We start from the raw sequence: 18,674 nt of genomic DNA, 5'->3' as shown, positions 1-18,674 counted from the left end.
CAAACTTAAGATTTTACAAGCACCTCTTTTTTACAGAAAACCTTGTTTAAGATGCAGAACAGATGTCTGTTTTGTTTCTGAAGCCAGTATTTCATTTTTTCACTATGGAAAGTATTCTCGGATTTGATTGTGACTTTGTATGTTGCCTCTTTGTATTTTTTTCTGTTATTTCAGGAGAAAGATTACCTACTTCTGTCTTTTTCTATCCAGAGTACTGTCAGTTCTTAGAGTCAGTGCTGGAGTGCTTAACGTTTGGGGCACACCGGGAACAAGACTGCCTAACTGTCTGCTTTTGCGTTATTGTTGTATGGTGCGTCTATAGGGCCCTATTTCTTCTTGGCCTTTCTCAGAAAGCTCTTTTCTCTGCTTCCTTTATCTGATGGCAATAGGGAAAGGATTTGTGGAAAAACATTGGGTTTTTTTTTCTGTCCTCTCCTGTAATCGTTTAATTCCCCAGCCAGTACCTGCTTTGCATTTTGTTCTGCATCCCTTGGCTGTTAGGAATGGGTTGTCCGTTCCTGTTGTTTCACTTGCAACTCAGGGTGCTGTGTGTTGGCTTGCACCTCATTATTGTACATCCAAAGTCTCTCCATTTGTCCCAGGTAGAACTGTAGTATCTCAGGGACTCCAAAGTGTAATAATGTTTGTTACCTGAAGTTTATGAGTTCGATAAAGATCTTTTTCTCCTGCAGAACTGAGTTGAGAAGCAGCCACCTTCATTTGAATTTTCAAGATCTGTGGCCTCTTAACATTGGCTGAGGAGTTTTTCTTCTTTTTTTTCCACGTTTTTACTTTGCTGCCTGTGTTTCTCACTCTGACACATGGAGAAGGGTGTCACTTCTGCAATCAAAGCGAGGTGACATTCTGCACAGAGGTCCCTTGCTGGGATTTTGTAGACTGAGGGTAGTGCCCGGGCTGCCACTGGCATACAGTAATGTAAGTTACACGTGGGGGATCTAACTCTGTACTTTATTTGCAGCAACAGGAATAGTCTCATTGCTGTCTTTGAATACATAACCATCAGAAAAACATGCATTTTGAAATCACGTTGCTCTGAGTTTGGCGTGTGCCCCGTAACCACCGTCGTCATCTCATTGCTCTGTGTTTATGTGTAGTCCCTCAGATGTGCCACTGCTGTGTGGAGACTCACAGAAGTACAGAATGCTTCAACAGATTTCCTGTACCTCCTGGGTGCTGAACCGGGCTGCACTCTGCAACACCTGCACCAGCACAGTGCCAGCAGAATGTTTACCTTCTCTCATGTGGCCTATCACAGAGTTATTCCTTACTCCAGTTTCATAAGCAACTTTTCCTTTTTTGGTGACATTTGAAATACAATGTATTATATTGATTGCATGCCTACTTGTTTTTAGTAGAAAATTAAAGCTTCATTTTATTAAAAACAAACAAACAAAAAAATGAAGCTGATCTTTGATTTAAAATGCAAAAGGAGAACGGAATCCCAGAATTGAGTGCAATATAATCACCTCAACAAAATTATTTTTTGAGTGTTCATTTATATATCATATGTGCAGATGATGAAGGTTCTTTCAGAGATTAGAACAGCTTTTTAGCTGCTTTATTGTAATGAATATATTCAGAATATTTGTTACATCAGCAGACAGAAATGTCTACTTTTATATGAAGAAAATAAAATCAGTGTCATCGATGGATGACAAGGAAAAAATGGTAATTTGTGTGCAAAATGTTGTAGTTGTCTTTCACTTAGAGAAATAGTTGTGGTTTATGGGATGTGCTCTCAGGTGATACCCATCTAGTCAGTGAACAGGTGTGTGCTTCACTGGGTCTGCTGCCAATGTAGATTGGTCCTTGTAATATTTCTACCAAAAGCATTTTTACTGCACTTTACTTTTTCTAATTGTATTGCTGCTAGGTGCTCACAGTCAAAACAATCACAGAAATGTGAGTGAATTACTAATTTCTATTGTCTTCATTCCTGGCAATAGGATTGCTACTTCAGCGAGAGGAGGAGGACTGGTACTCACTGTTGCCATCACTTCTGCCTAGAGAGCGTTCGGCACTGTTGCTCCCTTAACCGGTTCCAGCTGTGTATGCATAGGATCACTTCACCTGTAGGTAAATGCAGCATAAAGAGTATTGCCCTGTTACAAAAGGGGCTTAAAGCTTGTGTTACAGCACACGTAACTAGTGGAAACTCCAAATGAAAAAAATGCTACCTGTTGAGCAATGACTCTTGAGTTTGTTCCCTTCCCTCTTGTTAATAACCTCATACACCTTGAGGAGGACTGTGACAAGCCAGTGACAGCTTCTCAGGGATGGCAGATTCATTTTTTTTACTCGACAGAGATGTGACAAACCCTATTCAAGGAGAGTACCTCTGCTGATTTCTGTAATTCTAAGATTACTTAAAATCCCTCTGGTATTTTCTGTCCCCTGCTGCTGCCATGCAGCAGGGAAGGAGAGACCATCCAGCAAAGTGAACTTCAATACAAATCCAGGCTCTGTATTCTGAACCGATCACCAATACTGCGCTGCCAGTCCTGGTCTTGTCACTTGTCTCTTCCCCGGTATTTTACCAAACTCTAGAGTTTGCACAGACCATCTCCTACCTGCTCAGCATAGGAGCCGTGAGAACACATCTTGTACTGTGTCTTTATGACAGCTTTTGGGGCTTCAGATCCATAGTCACGTGTGTGCTGGGCTGATGTACGTTTTCCATCCAGCAGTTACTTCTCAAATGAATGACGGGTCATTTAAGTTGCCAGGATGATGACCCTCCTTTCTTCTAAAAATGACAGCTGTGTGCCTCTTGAAGAAAACCCTCTCTGGGCTTCACATGCAGTTAGAGAGGAAATAAAATTATCCCTCCTTGTGCTGAGAACCACTTAATCTTATTACAGCAACCTCTGTGTCATTTCTTTGAACCAATTGAATGAACTCATGAGAATGGCGTGTTCAGGCAGTTAGAAGCTTCTGACAGTATTGGTGTGCTGGAAAACTGCTTTAAACTGCATAATTAAAATACTGTTTCACTTTAATAGAGATTTTAAAAAACTAGGCTTTCCCCGGGTACAACAACCCTCTGGTCCCATGTTTCTTAATGAGCCCCTTCTTAAGTTAACCTTCAAATTCTTGAAGAACCAGAGTAGCATTATGCACTGCACATGCCTCATGAATTTTCTAGAGCGTGAAGTACCTAAAAACACCAACTCCTGTCTCAGATTTCTATATACAGAAATCTCCATTGCTCTCTGTTTTGGTAATTTACACTGCTCAGTGTATTCCAGTTACAGAAGATGGCTATTTATACTCTTACTATCAGGGGCTGAAGTCAAGGAAAATATGATTACAAGTAGTTAAAGTAGCTTTGATGAAGTCATATTAATGTGCAGTTAGATTTATCTGAAAAGAAACATATCTGACCCATTTTTAGAACTTTGTGTTCTACTTTGGAATTTTCATACACAGAAGAAACACTTCTCACAAAAAGTAAAATGATGGGAAAACAAAAAAAGCATTTTATGTTTATCTCAGGCACCAAAGACAGATCAATTTTCATTTTCAGACTGTTGTGTAATAGTAACATCTAACAGATCTGCATTGCTGTATATACATGTTGCTACTGAAGCTTTGAATTATGTATGTAAATATTTTGCTTAGATTCAGAAATCTTTGCTTTAGGAAAATGGTAAAATCCTGAAACAGAAACCACATCTGATGTGCCTGCAGCTTCACAGCTTATTTCCTTTCCTAAATCTCAGTGTGCAGCATAAAACTTTCTAATGGTGGAAGTCCTAAACAGGGAAATACTGACTTCATCTTCTACCAACTTGATGGATTTATTCATTTTGATTATCATTATTATATTGTTTGATTTTTTTTTATTATTATTATTATTATATTTTTTTTTTCAGACATCCTCATCTTTCTCTGCACAGGAAACCATATTTCCATATGTAGCTTCTGAATACTGCTGTTCTGGCTTCTCCTGTTAACTGATGCCATTGCAGGTAGATTCGTGCTGCCATAGGGCTGCACTAGAAGTATTGAGCGATTCCAGTAAGAAATGTGCAAGGGCAGGGTTGTTAAAACAGTGAGTATCTCTTTTCTGATAGAGGCTGTGGCTTGTCCTGGCTTTTTGTTGCCATCTTCTCATTCCTGTACTTACTTCAGTTTTTAGAGACAGCACTTTGCTTTTAAAATGATAGCTACATAAAACTGCAGTTTCTCTAATGATCACATTCATAGTGTGGCTATTCTGATGTAATCCATGTTACTGTTTTCCTATTATTTTGAGTCAAGTCATGAATGATTCTGAGGTGCACGAAGGCTGTGTTTGGTCACTGCTCTCACACAGCACCTGTTCTGCGTGCAGCTGCAGCACAGTGGAAGTCCCCACAGCTCTTCCTGCTGCTCACTCCCTGCCGTGCTTCTCCATCAGAAAGTATCCAGAAACAATTGGGAGAAAATTGATTCTGTATTATGTCTTTGCTTCCTGGTGGGCCTGCAGCCTTCCCCTTAAGGGAAGGAGAGAACAGAGAACAAATTTCTATCAGGTGTCAGGAGTTCTAGCAGCTGATGTTACGACTGTGTGATTTGGTTCAGCCCAGAGCAACATTTGTTCTGCCTTTTTTGATAACGTGTTAAAAAATTCCATTGCTGAAGACTGCTTAAGTTGGTATCACCTTACAGAAAATTGGAGCTGAACACATCTGGAGGCATTCCCTACTGGGATCTTAACATGTGCCATAAAAACAGTGATAACAGTGTGAGGAAATTGTGGAATTTTATTTTGGTTTATTCAGATGTAAGATATTGAAAGATTGAATTATTTCTGGGCTGAAGTGAGTTCTTATTTAAAGGATTAAAAGATGCCTTTAAATGGAAGGTTGAGCGGAACAACAGAATCAGTAATCAGTGTAATAAGAGCTGCTGTATTTTGCTTTGCTTCGGTGTTCTGTGATGTAATTAAACAGCAGAAGTGAAGGTGGGCAGACAACATTTAAAATGAAGTAAGATTTGCAGCCAACACGTCTGTCACAGGTTTAGATATTCCAGAACAAACACCTGGAGGATTTTGCTGAGGTTCTCAATAGTGGTTTGGTCAAGGTTTTCTTCAGTGTCCTCCATAGTGTGCCATACTTCAGGAAAAGGGGACGGGATCAGATGTAGGACTGGAACTCCTGTAAGGAACAAAAGGAAATTTGGAGACAACATTGGAGAACCTCTGTTAAGTAAGTTGATACATCACTGCTTAATGATAGTCAGATAACTACTCAGTTCACTTTCTAGAGGAGTGTATATCACTGCAGTTCTACAATCTTTTTTTTTCTTATGTCTATGGCTGCAACCCATCTGTTTCACTGTTTGCTTCCTAAAATCAATGCCTTCCTTTAAGCACTTAGGTATATATATATCTATATTTAAGCATCTGCAGCTAGTAGCTGTACTGTGATACCTGCCCTGTTTGTTTCTCCTGGATCCCATGCATCATAGTGGTTAAAGTTGCGCTGAGGAGCTAGAGAAGGGCAGAGAAACCACTGCAGCTCTGAATTACTATGTTCTTATGCCAATGTTAGGATTCAGCCCTTTTTTTTGAAGCAGTTTTTAGTTCTCTCTTGAAGTGGTAGATTGGAGTGCCTGTATTTTTCTCCCAGAAAACAGAATCACTGTTGTCCTCAGATAAAAGCATTTACACTTTCAAGGGATCTTATTTTACTGTGTGTTTGTGTGTGTGTACATATGTGTATGTATGTGTATATACAAGTCACCAGTATGTTGATACATGATGCAGCTTACAGGTAAAAGGATTTAACTCGTTCTGCTGTTCCCTGATCCTTCTTTCAGGGCAGCAGTGAAGCATTGTTTCTCTCCAACATCTTTCCTGTTTCACTGCTTTTCTTCATTTTGTAGCCACGTACCACAAAAGGAATCTTTTTCACTGGATGTTATTTGTCATTAGAAAAGGTTTTGAGGTATAGTTCCCCAATCAGTTTCTCCCACATGGATTTTATTATGTCCCTGGACACGTCTGTGGCAGCTGCATGTATTTCACTGGACCTAAGCCCTGCCTTGCAGAGAAAAGTGAAGGACTTGTGGAGCTGAAAATCCACTGACTCTAAGTGCAGCCCAGTGAAGGGCGCACTCACTCAGAAGAGGAGAGGTGTGACTGCTCTCATGTGCTTCCAGAGCTGTGTACTCATTCTACATTACTCAGTAGTTATAGATCACAAGCAATGGTAAACATAGGATCTGGATATGGAAGTATTTCCCTCATTTCCTATGTAGATAGGTTCACCTTTGAATTCACATTGCTTTCCTTTTTACCTTGTCTTTCTCTGGCAATATGACTATTGTACTCCTTGCTGTACAGTAGATGGCTTCTACTAGAAGAATGTGCTATATTTGCTGTCCTTCTGTGGCTCACCTTAGTTTAGAAGGTTCTGCACCTAGTACTTGAACTGAGGAGGACATCAAATCCACATCTGGGCAGGAGCTTTAATTACCAACCTATAGCAGTGCAAGTTAGGTAGCATTAGTGTAACCGCTTTCTCTTTCTTTGGTTGCTTCCCAAAAGAAAAACGAACACTGTACCAACAGCATAGGTGTCTGCCAGGAGAGACCTCAGGTAGGAAAGATTTGAGGTATGTGCCTCTAATGCACATTAGGCATATTATGTCCTCTGCTGTTCTCACTCATCACTATATGCACCTTTCCCATCCCTCAAGCATTCAAGTTTTCAAGATTCCAAGTTGTGGAATCTCTGCTCTAGTAAATGAAACAGTCTAACTTGAATGTGTGAGCTTTTGCAGGAGTCAGTGCCTTCAAATGCAAACAGGTATATAATTATAAGCATTACTGTATGTTTGCCAAAAGATCTTCAGAGATTTGTATCTTTGCAAACGTGGCCCTTGAGTGTGTCTTGCTGCTACTGGAAGTAGTAACCAGCTGGCTGGTGTGTGTGGCAATAGCCCATTGGATCAGTCACTCATCTTTGTGGAACACTGTGCCTCTGGCAGGAATTTCCATTACTTTTGTGCCATTGGAGCTGTGCACGTACAAAATGGTGGTAAGGATGGTTCTATCTCTGCTGTTCCTCTGCTATGTTTTTCAAAGACTCAGCCTGTGTAACGTTGGATTTTGAAGCCTCAGCCTGGAACAAATAGGCTGGAAAAAACAAGTTTATATGCACCTGTTTATTTACTAAATGGAGTTTTTGTTACCAAACTTGTATCTTAAAAGCAATATTGAAGTTACCAGTACCTCTTAATAAAAATGGAACGTGGTCATCTTCAACCAAGCCTCGATGTACGTTATTCTGGAAATACTGTGTTTCATCAAGGTGGTTCTTCAACAGATTCATGCTGTGTAGCTTTTGCTCTGTAATTCACAATGGAAGTGACTGTTAGAGCTTTTGAACGATATGAGGCATCTTAGCACACGTGAATTTTCCTCTCGTGGATTTTTTTCCATAAAAGAAGAAGAAGGAGCTGGTGACTGTCTTTTGCGTTTAGTACTTAGAAGACCACAAGACTGATGCTGTTACCATTGTTTTACAGAAGTGAGAACTAAAACACAGAAGTGAAGTGGAGCTCAAGAGTCACAAAGTAGCCACCGGAACAATGGTTTCCAAGTGTCTGTAAATCATAGGTACTTTATTAATTAAACCTGTATGAAAATATCAGTATTGAAGGTCCCACCAAATTCATCATTTGCATTATTAAATATTAGAACTGTAAGCTAGGAAAGTAATCTAAGAATCTTATTCACGTGGCTTTCTCCTCTGAAAACTATATCCTGAATTTTCAAATTAATCAAGAGCCTGTGCCCCTCTCCTTACCAATTGCTTGGAGCCTCTGAAACCATCGGCTCGTGTTTGGAAAATAATCGGGAAAGACGGGGTTTGGTGCACCAATTAAATCCAGTAGTATCAGCAGGTCCTACAGAAGAAAGAATCTTTAATACAGAATTCTTTACATTACCCACCAGCAGCAGCAATGAAGAAACCTCTTGGTTCTTGCACTGAACATGACTGGATCTTTGCTATCTCCTGCCGAAGACCTGGCTTTTCTACCACAGTGCCCGAGAAGAACTCATTAGCAGAACCCTTCTCAAACCCAATGCATGTTGCTGCCTTTCCAAGGAGGAAGGGCAGACTGCTTGTCTGGTCCTCATTCTGAAACAGGCTGTGTTGCTTTGTTTACAGTCTCTGTGTTATAGCTCTTTAAAAGAAAGACTATGTTACGTGGGGAGGAAAAAAAGAGGAAATTACTTCTTCCCTGGAGAACAGTGTCTGTCAAGGGAAATACATTTTATGAGTCACAAGGTAGTGACAGAAGGAAAGTGGCTGAGTGATGAGTTGGGAAACCAGAAGGGAGGAGATGACAAAATGTTTGTAGGAATCAAAGGGCAACCCAGAGGGCTTGCTATAAATCTTGAGATGTCTGACACCAAGGCTGAGCTAGGAGGCATTTTTTTCAATGGCTTTTTAGTTCTGTGCTCTTTACTGATGATCACTTTGAACAATCTCAGGAGGTAGATACCCTAATTAATATTCTGATTTACTGCAATATAATAGTTTTGGTTTTTTTTTCCTGTATCTCCTCATACTTGCATCAAGAAGATCTGTTCAGGTCCACCTGAAAAGCTCTTGCCAGCTCTGTATTTTAGCATGTCTAAATTTATTTTCCCTAGCTTGCCTCAGTTAATTTAGGTGAGGTTCTTGGTTTCTTGGGAATTTGCTTAGTTGAATATTAAAGAATTGCAGCGTTCTCATTATGGAGGTGAAGACACTTACCATGCCCTGGAGTTGATTTGTGGTGGTTGAACCTGGTGGATGTGGAGTAGATACCATTTTTTGAGCCAAGTGTTGAGATCCATAGAGGGAATCAGAAGGGGACCACCGGACAAAAGCTTCTTCTCCATCAAAAAAGATAAGCTGAAGTGAAAGGTCTGGTCTTGATGCCGAGCTCATCTGTTGGAAGATGTAAAAGGCGACAGAACTGATTCTGGACAGAGCATTGTGTAAAGGAGGAATACTGCAGTCAGGTAAGCCCCTTTGGTAAAGGTTTACCTTCAGGGTACCAAATGCAAGCCTTCCTATGGCTGTTAATCTCAGACATGTCATGGTGGCATATTGGTAGCGCTCCATTGTTATTACTTATTAATCTAGCACGATGACACATCCCCAGCCTGGCATGATTTTTGGTTCTGGTTGAAAGCTTTATTTCTGACTTCAGTGGATGTGAGCTGAGTATTTTGAGACAGGTCTGCAAAACCAGGTAGCCAGAGCATCATTTGAATGGCAGAGGAGATGTGTCAGCAACAGCACTGGAAGCGAGCGCTAATACTGTGTGACAGCGCCTCAAAGGAATAGTATTCCTGCTACAATTCTGCATCAGTGGAGGTGAATTATGAAAATTTATGGTTCACTGAGGGACAAAGAGTAGTCAGTCACGAGAATGATCATTTCTTCTTTAGGGAGACTTGCAGCCATCCAGGTAAATTTACCCTGAAACTAAAGAGAGAGGAGTAGATACACCCTTCCTCTTTGGCCACCAACAATATCACAACAATGGAAACTGTTGAGAATATATACATGATTAATATACTTAAGGTCATAAAGGAGACATCTGTGTGAAATTCCATCTCAAGGCAGAAGGAGCCTTTTTTTCCTTTGTTTACTAACTGAAGCCTTGTTTGCTCTGGCAGTGTTTCCTAATAACATACAGCACAGCTAAACCCAGCTCAGCTCCACTATACGAACAGTGCTGGCAACTGTGTGATCTTGGCAGTTGCTGTGAATATTTTAACCCCTCTATGAATAATTTTTTCTTCAAGTGAAATTGCACGATGTGGTTAAAAAGGTGGGGTTGCTGGCAGCAGTCATGTCCTGTAAGGGCCACAATTCCCAACTGGCTGGAGCTGATCCAATACAAACAATAGAGGAAAAACCTCTATAAAATGTCGCTCACGTAGGCAAGATGACTATTGATTACACTCACAGCAATGTATGGATTTTTCTAATGGCACTGCCTTGCCGCCCTTTGTCCTCTGCACGGGACAGAGCTCTTCTGATAGTAGTTGTTTTTCATTACATTTTGGAGGAAATGACGCTAATACCCTCTGAATTCTAGAAAACAGTATTTGTAATCATTGTTTAATGTGTTCCTAGATCAGGATATTGTGAAGAGATCTCTTTGCCTGTATAATTTTAAAACTTACTCTTGTATAAGTGAAGAGACATCAGGATAAAGATCACAGTTTGAAGTATAAATAGGTTTGGCTGAAAGCATACCGAAGTCTGTTATGCTGCTGGGAGCAGAGCAAAAAGGTCATTGCTAATGGATTAAGCAGATGGGTCCCAAAGTATATTTTGTTAATGGACCGAACAAGTGATGGTCTGTGCAAAGTAATTGGATTGCTTTTCTGTCGGGTGCTGTCATCTTAATGAAAACTTAATCAAGAAATAATATATGACCTGATAAAAAATCCAGTCTTTAAATCAGCATACTGGTTGTTCCATAAGTAACAGGCAGACTTATGCTAAATGAAGCTTTGTAACGGAGTCTGTGTGTGTTTACAGAAGCGTTTTGTTTTTGTGGCTAAAACGCGTGGCATAACCTTAATCTTTCTGTTTCTAAATATTCTAATGTCAGGAGGCACCAAATCCGTTCTGGAGACAACCGCAGATAGCTGATCTCGATACCCGAACTGAGTGCGTTCCAATAGTTCACAAAGCGTTTGGGAAAGCTTGCTGTGGAAATGTGTTGGTGTTAGGGGAGCGTTCTGTACATAGTAAATACCGGGCCGGTAGATGGCACTCGTGAGTCTGTGAAATGGCTCCGAGACATTTTTGTGCCCAGCGGCGCGGTGCTCGGAAGCAAATTTTCCTGTGGTCAGAGGCTGATGCACTGCCGTCAGTTCAGCCGTCTCCCAGTACAGCAGGGAGACTTCTAAACATGCAACATTCAGAGAGAAGCACAGTGCTTTACTTAACAGGGTAGGAACGTCTGGACAGGATTCTGTGCTTTTTATGCATTAAGCAGAATTATGTCTCATCAAGTCTTTTAATGAGTCATTAAGACTCACTAATCTATTAAATGTGTTCTCCATGTGTAAATTGTTTTTATATAGTGTACATATCCGTGACTGGAGAATCAGACTCAGACCAAAGGGGAGAGCATGGAAATGCCCTCAGGTCTATTGCTACTGCAAAACCATATGAGAAGAAACCGAGCCAACTACCTGGATGGACTGAAGCTTGTTGTCCAGGGCACGTGCCAGCTCCAGCATCATGGCACAGGGCACAGCTGAGTCGGTTGCTCCTACAAACACTCTCCCGTGCCACTGTGGGCCAAAGAACTTTGAGTCGTAGTGGCAAGCGAGGACCAGGTGACGCTTTGCAGAGGGGTTGACAGTGCTGATGATATTTGAAAATGTTTGATATCCATAGGGTGTGTACTTCTGGAAGGTATCTTCTTCAATTTCCCAACCAGCCTGTAGTCTTTGAAGGCGCTCCTTGATGTGCTGCAATTAAGTATACATACATACCAGATGAATGCTGCTGAAGAAAAGATACTGCAGACAAATTATCAGTAGCTAATGAGCAACGGTGTCACTAAAGCTTATTTCTGCTGTTTTTAATAGATTACTCTTAAAGCAAAAAAAATAAAATCATAATGTCACTGTATAAAATAAAATGAGCACCCTCCTTGCTGCATTAGCCTACCCTCTGTCTTGCTCACTCACTTTTCACCTCTCCATTTTGTCCCTTGTAGTCGGAGTCTTGAGGGCATTTACAGCAATCACCCATCAATGTGATGTACTGAGGTGCTGACCTCTGAAGTTCCCAAGCCAGACTTTCCCAGGGGTGACCAGTGTAGATAGAACATCTGCCTATTCAAATATACTCTCATTTATATCCTTAAGTGTCAAAACTGGCTGCAGAGAACTTGTGACTATTTTGTCAATTGCTGTGTACAGATTCCATAAATAAATTACTGGGGTTTTTTAAATTATTTTTATTTTTAAGTTCTAAGAGAAGTCTGCCTTTCAAGTGGCAAAAGCTGCTTAGAAGGCTATAAAAGACAGTCTGGTACCTGTCAATTACGGAACGAATGATGAAGCATTTCAGAATGTCTTAAAAATGAGATCCTTAATAAAGACTGACACAGTGAACCTAAATAAAAGATGATTCATTTTAGGTAGCTTCACGCTAAAGAGAGTAAATCTAACTACCCAGGCAGTACTTAGTACAGAATTCTGACTGACTTTTATTAGAGGGCCATCTCTGTTGAGCAACTGATTTTTTGTGGGTCCCTGGAGTGCTTCTTCAAGGCAGATTCCTCTCTCTCTAAATAAACATTAGCAAAAGCCTCTAAGGGGAAAAAGAAAACAGACTTTGAGGACTTCTCTTCCTCTCAGTGAAGTCAGTGAGAATGCTGCCATGAACAGACTGTGCTAGAACAAACTTCCAGTTTGCTTGTGGTCACTTTCCAAAAGCTATACGGCCTACCCACTATCTGTAGGCACAGCAAAGGGCTTCTGTTACGGATTAAGAGGAGTATGTAAGCCTGGGTGAAGTTCCCAGTGTGTGCTATCTGTGACTGGAGCTGCCCTCTCCTTTCCAGGAGTCTGATGTTTTTCCACATCTTGGGAGGATTTTTTTTTTCTTTTGTGAGAATCTAATTCAGAATATGCTGTTACCTTGTAACAAGATGATCCTTTTTTTGAATGTAATTTGTGTTTTTTTTTTTTACTCCAGGCTATGCTGTTGTTTTTTTTTCTTTTCCCGCTTGCAGATGGCTTTCTTGTAGCATATCACTAAGGAAACTACAAAACTCTATAGAAACATCCAGCATAAAAAAGCTGTATTTTCTTCATCTACCATTTGCAGAGTGGCAAATAATCTTACTGCAGTCAGGAGTATTTTGGCGCTGTTGAGTTGCTTTCTGAAGGGTAGATGGTTTGTGAGGTATTGCAAATGCCTTCCAAGTAAACTGGGCCATGCCAGTGCTTCAACCTCTGGGTGGCTGATATAGGTAGGAGTCAGTATAACATACAGCACTGTGGAGGTGCCTGCACCATGAAAGCCCACTCACACTGAATCCTTGTGGCTGAAGCACACCATGCTGGAGCTCTCACCAGCCTGGGGACAGGCATGGTGTGGCTGTGTTACCCCAGCACTACCGCATTGCTGTGCCCATCCAGGCTGCCAGCCGGCGTGGGCCTCTCTGATACCTCTTAGGCTCACCTGGATTGATGAATCAACGCAAACAGGACCTCTCCAAGACAAAGAGTGGGGGTGTGTAGGATTGCAGGTGTTTGAACTGACGAAATCCAGCTTGTGTGAGGAAATGGACAAGCATGGTTCTATACTTTGGTTACCAGACCTGGGGCCAGCTTCTTAATTTAAAACCTGAAGTTGAAGTGCGGGCTGTATCTTGTAGGCAGTGCACGCTCTACACCAACACAGTGATCATGTACTGCATGAGAGGAACTTGTCCCCTTGTGGTCCCTAAGGGCTTTACCCTTAATAAGAATAATAAGAATAGGTGTGCTTACAGGTTTTCAGAACTGTTTCCTTACCTGGCGTACAGCATAATTTCCTGGTGATCCTGGGTATCTTTCTATCAGGATGGGGCGCAAATCATTCTCCCACATTTCGGTGACATCTGTTTCTTCTGCAACTTTTTGGATTGCATCAGAGTGTAAAATACTTGGCTGGTGAGAATACTGGAGAGAAAAAGAAAAGATTGCTACAACTATTACTGGGCTTTTTTAACCATAGTTTTTTTCAGAATTACAGTAAATGATAGTTCAGTATATGAGGCTATTTTGGTTTACTGACAAAGTTATTTTAAGAAAAGCTTTTCTGACAAAAATTAAAAGACATTTTTAGGTTCTGTGGCTTTTCTAGCTCTGATTTCCATGTAAAATAAACTGATGTTAAAAGCATGGAAGAAATGTTTACCTACTAACCAAGCTCAACCTTTTATTGGGTTTTCTTTTCTGATCTCTTAATTATGCATATTCTATGCTCATGCCTTCAAGTGTGTCTCCTTCAAGTAAAGATCTCTTTGTGACAAACCCCACAGGCCTTATTTTGGTAGTAGTAATATTTAGCTTGATGGTCTGCATGCATTATGAGGCAGAGCACTGCAAAGAAATGCATCGACCAGCTCAGTCCTGGAAGAGTGAAGCTATTGTGGCTCTGCCCGCATGAGAGGTGCTGGTGTGAGTGCATGGTGCAATGTAACTTGTTTGGAGTGTGCTTGGGCACATATCAGTGTTGTTAGCCTTGGGTTAACCTCAGAAGTGGCAATTGCTCTCCTGTGATGACAGCCAGTAGTGCTGCTACTTCCAAGTGTTCCGGCTTCTTTTCTCTTGCCTAGGGATGAACCTTTGTTGCTGTTTGAGATGAGCTAGGATACCTGATGCATCTTTGTGGGGCTGGCAAATGCACCATGGGTGAGCCTTGTGATGTCCTGGAGCAGCAGCTGAATGCCATGCAGGAAGTCCAAGGATGTCTCAAATGCTCTTTGGGTGCATTTGAACCTAGCCGGACTCTAGCTGTTGTCTTCTCAGGAACTTCCTGAGCCACTCCTGGTTTTATAGATAAACATGATAGGTACTGTCATAGGATATTTGTATCCTACCCATTCCATATTTCTGTCATGGGGAATTCCTTCTGGTCCCCTCTCCCAGTGAAATACCCTGCTGTGTTCTCTCATGCTTTGCTCAGAACTGCTGAACAGGGTTGATAAAAAAAACTGCCATCCTTCAGTCTGTCCTGGGTACCTCATCCTATTTTTTTTTCTTTTCTTTTTTTTTCAGAAGATGAATGGGAGAGAAACAGAAGCAAGAGAGAATTGCAGCTCCTGGTGCAGGAGAATGGTATTTTTTATTGAATTCTTTTCCTGTCTTACAAACATTTAACTGCAGAGCTGCTGTTACATTGAGCTGGTGTTTTCATAGATGCATTTACTCTCACTTCAGCACTGAACACGTTAACAAATAATGTCAAAAATCATTCCTCCTCCTTCCCTGCTTCCTCATATGCATTGTTTCATTTCTGTCTGAAATGACTGCAGAAACTCATTCCTTACCTGGTCAGCAAGAGTGCTGACCTTGGGACCTTCTGCACTTCCTGTAATCACCTTTTATCTTAACTACCTTGACAGACAAATATGGTTTAAAAAAAAAAAAAAAAGTTGTCTCACTAGTTCTCATCTTTCCTTCTTTGTTAGTTCGTGCTGAGCAAAGCAGGCACCAGCACAGATGTTTTCTGGATTTGACTATATATTAAGCGCTTAATTCTCCTTGTTCCAATTTCCCAGCTGTTAGTTGTGTGAGGACCATTCCACACACACACACACACGAAAAAGGCAAAGACAAGAAAGTGCTGTCAGAACCACTCTGATGAGGAGAGAGGAAATGCAGAAATGTACACTTTAAGAGAGGGAAGGACATCAGACGAATGGAAGGGCTCGGTGAAGATGCTGAATGGTGTCCAGCTGATAGCAGCAGAGCTTCCCTGGTAGCTGTGCTCATAGAATCACTTTGCAAAAAAACATTTTTGTTATGGTACAAATGTGTGAAAATGCTTCAGAAGAGAGGAATATATTCCCATTCGTAATAGTGGAAATACATTCAAATCTGGGAAGTGAAAGGAGTTACAAAGGCGTTCATGAAGTAAAAGAGGAATGGAGCCAAGTTTGTCAGTGGCTCATTCCTTGGGATTGCTCAGTCTGTGTTCACTGCAGGGCCACGGCAGAGCTGTCGTTGAGCCTTCTGTGCTAAGCTGCACAAATGGTGAGGTTTCAGATTCTACCATCAGCCCACGCTTATCCTGCTGATCTGAGAACCTTCCAGCTCGGTGCCAATGAAAGCTTTCTTCTTCTGAGAGCTGCTAAGTTTAGGACCTGGTTCCTCCTCCCTCTTGAGAGCAGGAGGGAGTGGGCTGTGCACACCTGAGACCTCCAGCTTTTGGCTCATCCTTCCCTTTCGGGGGAGAAGGAGCAGAGGGGATGAGACAATCTGATAACAAAGAGGAAGTGGTTCCTGGTGGGTGCCTGCAGGGACTGAGGAGCTGGGGTGCTGTGTTCTGTGGCTGGTGTGGTTGCATCATGAGGAAGCAGCTCGGAGGGTTGGAGTGGAATGAGGTGTACAGAGTGTGTCACTGTGGCTGAGGCAGCTGCACAGGGACTGCTACAGCTGACTGTCACAGCTGAAGGTCTGCCTCACTTCCATAGTCTTGCATGCATATAAAGGTACTCTAGCACCTATTTTAGGAATGTAGATTTGGCATATTAGATAGATGCTATATATATATATAACTGTATATGAATATATACATGGAGAGGTAACGGAAGTAGAACAGAATGGCAACATTTCTCCTGATTTTCAAAATTAAAACCCATAACCTTTGTTGAATGGCCAGTGAATGATATCTAAGGGGAAACTGAACAAGGAGTGAATGGGAGTAGTTGGGAACGTGTGCAGGCTGTCCTGGCTCTGGCTGTGGGGCACAGAGAGCACCGCATGGGGTCAGTGAGCACCAAGTACAGCTCTCCCACACACACCTAGGAGTGGGGCCTAAAGGAATACGATTCCGTGATTCTATTTTTTGCCTTTTTGAAATTCATGAATGCTTTAATTCAATGAAAGTCACTGTTCTGCAATCAGCTGTGTTCCATGTGATTTGGTTCATTAAGAAGCTATGCTGGCGTTTCGTAACCAACCACTGAGAGTTGCACAGAGAAACTGAGGCTTTACCACGTCATTTCTTTAAGCGTTATCTCAATACTTTTTTTTTTTTTCATTACAGCGTTTTAAACGGAGAATAATCAAGATATCGAAATACTGTATCCTTTCAAAACACCGTATCCTTTCAAAATACTTATGCAGTCGCCATCACCGCGATCCCGACCTCTTTATAATAGAACAACGTGAAATCCCCTCGGGACGAGCTGCTGCTCTCTCCACGGCAGCGTTAGGTGTGACGGGGCTGCGCCCCTACCACGGCACCGAGTTCCTCCCGCCCCGCCCCGCCCCTCACCTGCGCCCACCGCGGCAGCGGGCCGAGGGACAGACCCGCGAGGAGGCGGGAAACCGCGGCGACCCGAGCCGAGCCGACCCACCTTCTGCAGCGTCCAGCCCGCGTCGCTCTCCCACCCCTGCGCCGGGAGCAGGCAAGCGGCGGCGGCGGCGAGGCAGAGCGCCCCGGCCAGCCCCGCCATCCCCAGCTCTGCGGCGGGGCGGAGGACGCGGGCAGCGCCGGGGAGGCAGCGCCGGAGGCTGGGCGGGCGGGAAGGAGGGACGGAGGAAGGCGGCGTCGGGCTCCTCCCGGCCGCGGCCCCGCCACGAGGTTCGGAGGGGTCGGGCTGGACGGGGCTCTGAGCGGCGTGACCTAGCTGTAGGTGTCCCAGTTCATTGCGGGGGAGCTGGGCCAGATGGCCTTTAAGGGTCCCTTCCGGCTCAAACGGTTCCATGGTTCTGTGAAAGTAGGTGCCGAGGTGGAACGTTGCAACAGGTCGAGTAGGATGGTGAAAGCAAGCAGGCGAGCTTCTCTGCACAGCAGTCCTTTAGCTCAGGAGGTATTGCTGTCCTCGGTCTGCGCTCTTGTGGAAAACATCTGACCTTTGCATCACAGGAATTCCACAGCAAGTCTCCAATTATTGCATTATTCTTAACGCTCGGGCAACATTAGTGCTCAGAGGACGTTCAGGTTGGCTATCAGAAGATTCTTCAGCAGGCAGTGGGCGGGCACTGACGCAGACGCCCCAGGGCGGTGGGCACAGCCCCAGTCCTGCGGGAGTACGAGGAGTGTGTGCACAATGCTCCCAGTTACATGGGCTCATTTTTGGACGGTTCTGTGTGGAGACACGAGTTGGATTTGATGACCCTTACGGGCCCCTTCCAACTCAGGATATTCTGTGATTCTACGACTGCACAACTGAAAGGAAAAAATAGCCAAAACGAAAGCAGAAATAAAGGAGGGAAGGGAAGCCATCCTCTTGCTGCTCTTCAGCGTCATCCTGAGACACCATGTCCTGGAAGTGCAGCATGGCAAGTATTCAAAGAGCCGGCGAGGCTAATAGCAGAGAAGCAGAGCCATTTGTCTGTTTGCAGATCTTTGAACCAGATCCATGTTTTCCTAGAAAAGCTGGTGGCTCCGCTGCCCGGCAGACAGATGGACTCGCTGCAGCTGACAGCCCTACTGCTGAGTCAGCACCCTTGTAAGGGGATACCAAGAATGTGGCTGTAACCGAGGCTTCATAGATGGGGAAATAACAAGTTAGTGTAGAGGAATGCCATTTTCCCCACAGAATTTCATGCTTGTCTTTGTTCGCAAATCGTTCCAAATGTAAAATCAAGTTACTGCTGTAGAGGGAGAAGCAGGCGATCGTTTGATCACCAAGAAAAAGCAGCGTGGGTCACAAAGAGTGGCAGCAGCCTCTCAGGCAAAAGCCCACTGACCCAAGTGACAGCGATCTGAGAGACGTTCAGGTTGGGTATCAGGAAAAATTTCTTTGCTAGAAGAGTGGTCAGGCATTGGAATGGGCTCCTGGGGAGGTGCTGCAGTCATCGTCCCTGGAGGTGTTCAAGAAACATGTGGTACTAAGGGATGTGGCTTAGTGGGGAAACATTGGTGATAGTTTCATAAAGGGATCAAACAGGATGTTCTT

The 18,674-nt window shown here is 42.9% G+C and overlaps 1 protein-coding gene across 1 annotated transcript; it reads right to left on the bottom strand.

The window, feature by feature from the left end:
• Positions 1–4,514: 4,514 nt before the first annotated feature.
• Positions 4,515–17,889, bottom strand: QPCT (glutaminyl-peptide cyclotransferase). The gene is made up of 7 exons (XM_065729468.1): positions 17,127–17,889; positions 13,573–13,719; positions 11,230–11,511; positions 8,780–8,956; positions 7,823–7,922; positions 7,246–7,362; positions 4,515–5,165 (listed from the first exon to the last, which is right to left on the bottom strand). The coding sequence occupies exons 1-7, from the start codon at positions 17,475–17,477 to the stop codon at positions 5,020–5,022; spliced, it is 1,320 nt and encodes a 439-aa protein (XP_065585540.1). The 5' UTR covers positions 17,478–17,889; the 3' UTR covers positions 4,515–5,019.
• Positions 17,890–18,674: the final 785 nt, after the last annotated feature.

Source organism: Cyrtonyx montezumae, unplaced genomic scaffold (assembly GCF_038088225.1).
Source record: "Cyrtonyx montezumae isolate F1298 unplaced genomic scaffold, pur_monq_1.0 scaffold_0, whole genome shotgun sequence".
Lineage (NCBI taxonomy): Eukaryota > Metazoa > Chordata > Aves > Galliformes > Odontophoridae > Cyrtonyx > Cyrtonyx montezumae.
The sequence above is the reverse complement of the archived record's forward strand: the minus strand, read 5'-3'. Positions and strand labels throughout refer to the sequence as shown.

Coding starts and splice junctions, on each gene's coding strand:
- QPCT (XM_065729468.1), bottom strand. CDS start 17,477: ATGGAACCGTTTGAGCCGGAAGGGACCCTTAAAGGCCATCTGGCCCAG. Junction 11,512..13,572: donor GAAATTATGCTGTACGCCAG/GTAAGGAAACAG, acceptor ACTTAATTGCAG/CACATCAAGGAGCGCCTTCA. Junction 7,923..8,779: donor CAAATCAACTCCAGGGCATG/GTAAGTGTCTTC, acceptor TTTCTTCTGTAG/GACCTGCTGATACTACTGGA.